Source organism: Fusarium poae, chromosome 1 (assembly GCF_019609905.1).
Source record: "Fusarium poae strain DAOMC 252244 chromosome 1, whole genome shotgun sequence".
Lineage (NCBI taxonomy): Eukaryota > Fungi > Ascomycota > Sordariomycetes > Hypocreales > Nectriaceae > Fusarium > Fusarium poae.
Genome location: NC_058399.1, coordinates 11927859 through 11937484, shown reverse-complemented (window position 1 = coordinate 11937484; position 9626 = coordinate 11927859). Strand labels below are relative to the sequence as shown.

Below are 9626 nucleotides of genomic sequence, written 5' to 3'. Positions count from 1 at the left end.
ATTTACTAATGCACTTGCTTTATTTCAAGGGAAATAATAAGCATAATAAGATAAAAGGGACTGACTTAGACAGTAATATAGAAAAACCTCCAGTTAGGTTGCCAATTTTACTGTCAATTGGCTACCAATGGAGACATAAGTTATATTAATAAATGCGCATTTAAATAATCAATTGAATGATATATCATACATCAGTCAAGGTCTAGTTTGAATGGCGAAAAAGCGTGATGAATTAATATCTATCTGAAGTCTGTCCTATTTTATCCTCTGTAGCAATTTCTATGTGACCTCTAAAAAAAGAGCTAGCCTTCTGACCGTAGCCTTGCCTCCAAGATAACCTCTGCCACCGTTATAGTATATGTAAATAGTGTAGGAAATAACGTATAGAATGTATATTCTCTTAATCTCCATTTAACGCTATTTGTTTACAGTATTGCTAAGTTAGTGCAGATATATATTAATTTGGATTACTGGCTACTAAGGTGAACATGACTAATCAATATATATGATTGCACATATAGGTGGCGCCCTGATTGTATTGGCAATTGGTGTTTTAGCAATATGATTTGTTAAATATAAGGCAGATCTGCTATTGCTTCTGCTATATGTTACTTTACTAACTAAAGGCAGTAGCTATTAGACCTTACTATATTAATATACTTTAATTTAATTATATAATTAAAATATTTAATAAGGTTTTATATACAGTAGGATATTGTAAGATGTATACTAGTGGATCTAGGATCTAGATGGGAGTTGCTGATGTAATACAACTCTGTATTACTATTGGCTAGCTGACTTGGCTTGTTGATGTGCCCCTGGAGCTAGGTACCTGCCCAGGAATAGTAAGCGTTCTGCCATGTGGGCTACAGCGTCACCGCCTTGTTGCCATAAAATGACGTGGCTTATTACCGCGTCTCTGGAACCTCGGATAGGAATTAATGATTCTTGTCTTCCTCACAACAAAGAAAATAAAGGCAAACTGCAAAGGTTTTCTGTATACTTTTACTATTCTCTTATCTTGCCGATATTAGCATATGCTTAGATTAATTGTCTAGCAGTAAGATCCTGCTAATACTGTCTTTGTTGGCTGCACCTGCGAGGCCAAAATGTTGCTATAAAAACGATGACAGTATCAATCCCTCCCATGCCCACGCAGCTTGACACGGCTCCCGAAGCGCATGACTGTCTAGCTTGACTCCGTGTAGTTAACTGATCCGGTTCTCGACGAATCGCGCGTACACGACGCGATACCTGGCGCGGCGAGCCACCGGAAAATACGTACGATCATGGACCCCTCCTACTTCTGTCAATCCGTACTGAAAATTGCGAACTGCAGACTCGACGGCAACCGACTCTGCAGACCACATTACCACAAACCGAAGCATTATCGAATACCTTCCTGTTTCATTGGCGTATGCCGACCTGATATCATCGACCATCTGCAACCAACCTCGGCGATCTCTCTCCCTGCCCACCGCAACGTTCTTCATTGCGTGCCGCCCGATTTCAACACGACACTTCACCCAGCTAAGCCTTGCTTACTGAGGTTGTGGGCAACAATATACAGCATCGATCGGAGGGGGAGAGGAGGCCAGCGGCTGCAGTTGAGCATCAAGGTTATATATATTGCGCCCTTTGGCCGTCGACAGGGACGGATCCGTATTGGCGACGAGCTCACGTCGGTGGTCACTGCACATCTTCGACGACATCTATATTCAGTGCCTATGCAGTGGCTTCTCAATTATGAAGATGAAGTGCATGAACCGGAGATGCATTCAAGGTACGGCGATACCAGGAGAGACAAGTGGTCGCCTACCTCCATGCCATTATCAACAGAGAATGCTGCCAATGTCTTCTCAAATTTTCCGTCTCCCTTCCAACAGCAATAACGCTGCCCTGTGCAGTCGCTGCAGAGCAGCCGGGTACAACAAGACACTGCATCAAAGCGGAGGCTTGAATGATGTCGAGGGAGAGTCACGGGCGATGCTGGGCCGAGGATACGGGATTTCAGAGTCACATCCAGCTCCCAAAACGATCGTCAACATATTCATTACTCCTCATGGACGGCGACAGTCCGCAGGGGAGACCATCAACAAGGCTCTGGCAAGGATCTTGCACAAGACCGAGACTGTGGACCTTGGATTATTGGACCATGTCGTGATATCCGTCAGGTGAGCTGACCTATCGTGGGTGGTTTGACCGGTACCAGGTCTTGAAGCCTGCGTGAAAGCAGACAATCACTTTCTGCATGGCCAGGGCCGAGTATGGGACGACATCAAAGCATGCAACGATGTGGACCGAGTGGGAGACAGCGCCTATCTCTGGGTATTGAATCTTCTCACCTGGGACGACGGCATGTTCCTGAGATAAGGTAGCATTCAAAATCCGTCGGGAGGCCTGCATTCGGCCTCTGCATGTCGACCCTGTTTCCTGTGTATGACACGGAAGCTGTAGGTTCCGATGTATTAACCCATTTCAACCTACACTCCCTTGCCATAGATTCTGCGATGATATTCGCTCGAGATCCTGTGTTAGCGAGGGCTTGTACGGGTTATCCCTCAGGAGCATCCAATCGAACCACAATCTTGGGTTGCTCTTGCGCATGAGCCAGTTGTTGATCGCCATTATGCATCCGGAAATTCATATTAACGTTGTTAACTGATGGATCCATTGCTTCCCGACCTTCCTTAGTCTTCTCGGGTACACGTATCACGCCTTCCATCGAGATTCGGAATAAGCTCTTGAATTCTTGGCTCCCACCCTCGTCGTCCGCGTGATATACCCTCTACCTCGTCTTCTGGCCATTTAGTCACGGCATGATCGTCCTTTGAGTGAAAAATGGCTAATTCCTTTCGTAGGACCTGAATAACGCGGAGTCAAGCTGCTAAGGCCTCTCCCAGTACTCCTCTCCTCAACAACAAGCGGTTTGGTCGGTAATATAGACTGCGTTTGCAACAGGTCCCTCCTGGGTATCGGCTGGCTCCTCTTGCTTTTGGAGTATCCAGACTGAAGTAACACCTTCAGCCGTATACTGCAGACCTTTAGCAAGCCGAATACCTCCCTCTGGATTCATGACCACATGTTCCTCTGGCGTTAGATACATATTCTTTGTTCTGGCGTTGTGGATCGCGCGTTGCCTGACTGATCCCGTCAGATCAGTTGGATTCGCGTTCCTCTATACACTTGTGTTCGTCCCTGTTGACACCTACCCTTTTGGTTTTGCTTTCCGCGCCCGAATTGAAGCTTCCTCAAGATCTTCCACGTGCACCCCATTTCTGGCGTTGGCATTCACAATGACAGCTGCTGTACTGAGCTGCAACTCCGACATATGCAATTGACCAGGCCATTCCTCAGTGTTAATCAAGATAACGTTCGTCATGTTATCACTTCCGGACCCGTTCTTGATACTCCCAGCTACGATTGTAACATCCTCTGGTGGCCTATTCTTTCCTCCTAGGTAGGCATACTTAGGATTAATGAGCTCGCAGAACTGCAACGGATGCGTTAGACGCTTGGTAGTCAATAAACCTCTCAAGTTCATTGTCATTTTTCCCACGTTATTCCGCCCCTGTTTTAGGCCCTCGTATTATCTGGATCAAGGAGCGGGTGGGCTGTTGAGAACTCTAACAGTACGCATGCCGGCATTTCCTGACACCTAACCTTCTGCCACGCGCCTTTATCACTGCACAAGGGACCGCCGATTCATAGTTCCCAAGCCACGCGCTCCCGCTGACCCGAGTCACACCTCGTAAGGTCATTCTCCCTGTTGGACTGGATGTCGTAGCACTTATCGGGCCACCGGCTAGCCTTCCCGCGGTAGAAGCAGACAGCTCGATCTTCTTGTTAGGTGCCACCTGCTTGGACTTCTAGAAACTGGCTCATCTTCCTGAATTTAACGGATCCAGGGTAATAGCAGCAGTTGTCTACGCTTGGCGTCTCTTTAGCTTCCTTCTTCAGCTGCCTCTTTTCAGTTCTAGAGGGTCAGCTATGTACAGCAGGTTCTTCGCCGAAATCACAACATTCACGCAGCTTCTCCTCTGCCGTGCGGTGATCTCGGGTTGCTCCGATCTCATAGTCCGCAATGGTCTTGATCTTCTTAGTCAGCTCTGGGTATGTGAGTATCTTTTGAGCTCCCCAATTGATCAGATGCCACATGGCAACCTTATTAACGACTTGCTTTAGTATGACATGTGAAATGTTCTCGGTTTAGGTATGGCCAACTTCACAGTTATCCGGTTCAAGCTTTTCGAACTCGAATTGATGGCGAGTGAGCCACGCGATGATAGTTGGGTAACCGGCAGGGACTCGATCTTGGTTCAGCCTCTTCAGCTAGGCTTCGGGACCGCACGTCTAGGCATTGCCATTAGCCACGAAGAGATCTTTGAGGTTCTCTTGGGTTTTCAGCCAAAGGCAAGTCTCAAAGACCTGTCGGACGTCTTCTTTGACATGACTAGCAGCAGACTGCTCAATAACCAATACTCTCTGCCCAGTTGGCATGTTCGTGAGGTCCATATGGCGATGGAAGCGTCTGAGGTACTCGGTCACGTTCTTGCCACCGTGGATGTCGGTGGATGGGGGAATCTGGGCCGCAACAGGCGCAGCTCCTCTTTCCTAGAGGGCTCGCAAGAGGGCTAGGTGTACCGCACTCTGAGGATCTTGGATCCCCAGGATGCCTTTCAGGGTCTTCTCGCTCCACATCTGAGGGCCGTGAAATGCTTCGTCGTCATCGCTCCTTCAATATCAGGTCATCCCTCTTGGCGATCTTCCGAATTCCTTCAATGGGTGCATTGCTAATGCATACTTTAAGGGGTTGTGTGGAGGTTTCTGGGTTCCGGCTTGGTTTACGAGCTTTCGAGATGTTCGCATTTGTCACTTCCCGAAACAGCTTGAAAGTGCCGTATTGTCAACTGATCCCTAGGTCTTCGTACTTTACCAATTCCTACGACCTCTCACCAGTAAGAATTGTTCCAGATTTCAGGGACCAATTCGAGGGAAACAATGAGCACAACACAACAAGAGGGACTGCCCAAGACGGCACGCTATGCAGGAGACCATCCAGTTGGGTCACCAATCTCAACGTCAACTGGCTTCTAAATAGAGACATGAGTGATATCAATAGGTGCGCGGTCAAAAGAGCAGTCGAATGATGTATAAATACGTCGACCAAGATCCAATTGGAATGGGCAAAAAAGCATAATGGAATTGAGATCTGTCTGAAGTCTTTCCTGTTTTATCCTCTGTAGCTATTTCCATATGACCCAAAAAGGAGCTAGCCTTTTGACCATAATCTTTCCTCCAAGATGACCTCTGCCGCCGTCAGTGTAAATACGGCAAGACGTAAGCTGGTGAAGACCACGACCGTAAAGTGCCAAACGGCGATAATACAAAAGTCGCCATCAAAGCCCTCGACTACGAGGTTGCTGACTCTCTACATGGGGATAGTAATGTGTACGTTCTCGACTGGGACGGAGTCAACTCCCTACACGAGATGTTGCCACATAAGCTTACAGCAATGACAATGTCCAATCCCACGACGAGGAAATCAGCGTACAGTTTGATGAGTCCCTAAAGGGAAAGCACAGACGACCCCCCCCTCCCTCGCGGAGGTGTGGCCGTCGTGACTTCTCAGAACGACGAAACAGGCACAGTTGAGAATCACAAGAGTGACCATACAGTCTAGCATGGGAGCACCGGGTGGTAATAAGGCGCTCGACACGTAGGAACGGGAGTCTGATGGAATAACGAGAGCCTGGAATCTCCTTTTCACGATTCTCCATAGTCTCGGATATCGTGAGCTGGGTGAGATGGTTAAAGCTCTTCCTGCATAGGTTGAGGCGCAAATGTCTACAGTGAATATCTTCAAAGGTGCTTGAAACGTATTATGATATGTCTTCAGAACGCACTTTGCAATAAACTTTCCAACTTAGTTCCTGTCGTTTACCTTAAGCCGGCCGGATACGAATAGAAATAATCCAAGTCTAACACCTACAGTCATGATTAACAAGTTAGCATGCTTACATATGTTACAATATACTTCGACGATGTGATATGGTATTCGATGATGCTAATACCTGATACATGCGTTGTAGAACAGGATATAATACCCCTGCCGTGTTTATTATCTGCCTTCTATCTCATGTTCGCAGCGCTGGGAGTCCAGCTACAGGGTCCAAGGCTCGCACGAGAGGTTGTAGGAAGGGCTTGTTCTGAGACTATGAGGATGTTGCTGGCAAATAGCAATCAGTTTGTCTTGGCAGCTGACAATCTGTTCGACCGGATATGGGGATGGATCAGTGGATTGAAGGATTGGATGGATAAGACCGAGGGAATATCTCTTGTTAGGGGCTACATGTATCCTTCTATCCTATCGTAGTCAAGGTCGTATATCGTATGGAATGGGCAATTCTGACCTGTTAATAAAGACTGTTGGAAACCAACTACTAAACATCAGGTCAATTGTTGAACAAACAGACAAGCAGCAAGACAGGCATAAGTTGCCTGAAATAGGCAGCTTGGGGTTAATTCCCTGTGTATTCGAGTATTCAGGTCATGAAATCCTCTGTGTGGACCTTTCCCTTCTTTCCTTGCGATCCTAGTTGTGTCAATATTATCACATATTCTGTCTTTATTAATGACTCAAACACTTGAACCTTGTAACAAAGACTAACGCTTACCCTATAGCTCGGTGTATTCATATTTGTTATCTCACTCACCGTATTACCTTATTCATATACAATTGCAGTACAATTCCGGATGATTGCATACTTGGAGTATTTGACACTGATGCGAATGGGAATGTGGTACTATAGAATCTAGGCCTAACTCTCCATGTACATGTACCACGATGTAGCAGACACCCACTTCGATCCATGTCGACAACATGTACGGTAGATGCCTATTATGCAGTGCAGCAACTGCGCAGCTGCCTCAATCCCATTCCCCCATGCTGTGTGACTGACGAATAAGCCTCGCGAGTGCGTTGTGTCCTAGGTGGATATCCCTCGCGAGGTCATCCTAAGCGACGATCACTCCCGTGTCTTATCGTGGAGCGCCTCCACTCCGAATCCACCGAACCCGCACCTCGCAAGGAGCTGGGCATAGCCAATAACGAGGCCTGGACGCTCCCAAAGAGGAAGGGTCGGACGCTGACCTCGGAAATGTGACCATCTTGCTGGGGTAGCTGCGGCCTAACCGGATTGATAAACGAGCATGCCCAATGATTCTTCAAGGGAACCTGGGTCCGGTTGGGGGATGGAGATAGGATGAAGTCGGTCAATCAGTCTGTCGATTTCAAGCGCGTGCTTTAGACGGGCGTTTCGGTCCTGGATGCTGGTGGGGACTGGCGGCTGCTCGCTCTCCTAGAAGGCAGCTACGTACTCCTTCAACTCGCAAATCTGATCGCTCTTGTACGTGTCTTCGGGGTAAACGACGTTGACGATGTCGCGGGCTTGACGATCGATGGCTCTGATGAAGAGGAATACGATAGTGTTCTCCTCCACGTAGGCGCTGCTGGGCCAATCGGCGACTTCCATCCACATGGCCTCGATATACCGGATGTAATGGTGATGGCGAACTGCCGCGACGTAATGTTCGTAGGCGTTTCCCAAGGACGGAGGATGCGATGCGTTGTTATCCGTACGGTCTTTCACTCGTTCGAAGTTCTCGACCACAGTTGCCCACAGATGCTTTCCGAGAGGGGAGCTGAGCTTGCCACTGACTTCTGCCACGAGCCTGTGCAGACCGATATCGCGTACAATGTGCTTGTCGTCGTCGGACATGCGTTGCACAAGAGAACGAATAGATGCATTGCGCTCTGTCGCGCCGCCGGTGGCCATTGTGAGATCGAGCGCCCAGTGGGACGACAGAGGGTGCGGTCTCGAAGTTCGCTGTTGAATGACGATCTGCTTGAGGACGCAACGTTAGCAACGGAAATCATCTCTGCGTGGACAGGTAGTGGAAGACATGCATCGATGGCAGAGTCGGTCGTATTCCGGTCGAGCTGCTGTGTGCTTTACAGCGCGGATGCTGAAATAATCTTTTTCACTTTTGGGATGCTGTGCGCAGGGCAAGATAAAAGAGCTGGTGGAGGAAGAGCGGGGCAGCACAGCCTACGTGGCCTAGGTACCCTGATTGCAGCTTTGGCAGCCAGCAGGGCGTTGCGAGTTTGGTGATTGCCTGCGCATTTCCACAGAGTCGGCAGAGACCTTACCCCACCTACTACCCTCCCCTCTATCCACGTTTTCGTTTACTTATCTCCTGCACACTGCAGCTTCGCATCGCCTTGCCTCCGCGTGCTCGCTGATCAATCACTCCAACGCATGCACCTTCACCTCCCCGAATATTGTCAGTTGCCGCAAGCATGACCATGTGAGTAAAGGGTTAAGGTGCCACATCGGAAGTTTGTTACCGATCACTGAGTAACACACCATGCTAATGCGGGAACCTTTCTGATTGCAGGTCACGATACGGCGGGATGCTGATCTTCGACTACCACGGTGTAGCCTTGGTCCCTGCTCGAGACTGTGGCAGAATCACTCAGGCTAAATTTCGTTCCCTTGCAGAACTCACCAAGAACCACTTCAGCGAGGCCATTCCCGAGTTCGCAACCAGTACCTGCGCCCTCACGTTCAAACATAGCCTCGATGTTGAGAACACTCACAAGCTGGTCGTGTTCGACGTTGACGGGATTGAAGGACTGAAACTTTGGATTACGGCAATGTGCACTAAGAATTGCTACCTGTTGGCCCTTATCCACGGGGTTACGACCCTTGCGACAACTACATCGAGCTTGGGACTATTGCAGTGCCACCGACGTGCAAACTAGGAGGCTATGTCCACATATGGGCAAGCCGAGGCTCTACCAACGAGCCCTCCGCGTAAGTGAAGGCGGGGACAGACGAGGCGTGGGTTGCGTTGTACATACTAATGATCTGGCCATACAGGACCCCTAGCACCATGACCGATAACGACGAGTAAGTTGTACACTTGACGAAGATGCCCTCCGGCCCATGCTTACGTGGGAAGGGACCTCGGTGACTGCATAGCCGTCATATACTTCAAACTCAGGAACGCCAACGACCCGACCGTTAAACGCATACAGACATGGAATGGCACGCACATGGAGGTTCAGTACAGCAGCGTGGACGTGCCAGTCGACCACAGCGACCCAGTACAGATACTGCTCCATGGAGATCAGGTCACGAACGTCAAGACCATCGTCCTCTTCGGCTTCACTTTCCAGTCATTTTCAGATGAAATGGGGAAATGCGGCAACGTCATCGACCAGCACTGCGTACTCCGTGTCGAACATCACCGCAGCGAGACCCGCTGCGACTCCATGGACGTGAAGGGTTATGAAGGCTGGGAGGGCTTTCTTCTCTACATCAAGAACCTCCTTCTGGCGGTGGGCAACGACCGTATTGCGCCTCTGATTGTGAGACGGCGTCTTGGCACAAGCTGGGTTTCACAAACGGGGATGCTAGGGCGACCCGTGGAGCCACAAGATATTGTCGGCTGATAGAAACGAACAGGGTGAAGGAGGCAGAATGGGTTGGGAAATTTGTGCCACTATTCCCAATCAATATGTATCGTAGGTGGTAGATATGTTCTCTGTCGTGGCATCT

At 49.0% G+C, this 9626-nt stretch overlaps 5 protein-coding genes across 5 annotated transcripts; 2 read left to right on the top strand and 3 right to left on the bottom strand.

Moving 5' to 3' along the window:
- Positions 1-2184: 2184 nt before the first annotated feature.
- On the bottom strand, positions 2185-2628 carry FPOAC1_003881 (uncharacterized protein; the record flags this gene model as incomplete). Its single annotated transcript, XM_044848436.1, has 2 exons — positions 2185-2433; positions 2488-2628. 2 exons carry the CDS (start codon positions 2626-2628, stop codon positions 2185-2187), a joined length of 390 nt encoding a protein of 129 aa, XP_044714352.1.
- Positions 2629-2690: 62 nt separating this feature from the next.
- Positions 2691-3550, bottom strand: FPOAC1_003880 (uncharacterized protein; the record flags this gene model as incomplete). The annotated part of the gene is made up of 3 exons (XM_044848435.1): positions 2691-2864; positions 2960-3140; positions 3213-3550. 3 exons carry the CDS (start codon positions 3548-3550, stop codon positions 2691-2693), a joined length of 693 nt encoding a protein of 230 aa, XP_044714351.1.
- Positions 3551-3990: 440 nt separating this feature from the next.
- FPOAC1_003879 (uncharacterized protein) lies at positions 3991-4638 on the top strand (the record flags this gene model as incomplete). The annotated part of the gene is made up of 2 exons (XM_044848434.1): positions 3991-4117; positions 4214-4638. The coding sequence occupies 2 exons, from the start codon at positions 3991-3993 to the stop codon at positions 4636-4638; spliced, it is 552 nt and encodes a 183-aa protein (XP_044714350.1).
- Positions 4639-7361: 2723 nt separating this feature from the next.
- FPOAC1_003878 (uncharacterized protein) lies at positions 7362-7838 on the bottom strand (the record flags this gene model as incomplete). The annotated part of the gene is made up of 1 exon (XM_044848433.1): positions 7362-7838. The coding sequence occupies one exon, from the start codon at positions 7836-7838 to the stop codon at positions 7362-7364; it is 477 nt and encodes a 158-aa protein (XP_044714349.1).
- A 524-nt stretch (positions 7839-8362) lies between these two features.
- On the top strand, positions 8363-9520 carry FPOAC1_003877 (uncharacterized protein; the record flags this gene model as incomplete). The annotated part of the gene is made up of 5 exons (XM_044848432.1): positions 8363-8370; positions 8461-8612; positions 8807-8879; positions 8946-8975; positions 9028-9520. 5 exons carry the CDS (start codon positions 8363-8365, stop codon positions 9518-9520), a joined length of 756 nt encoding a protein of 251 aa, XP_044714348.1.
- Positions 9521-9626: the final 106 nt, after the last annotated feature.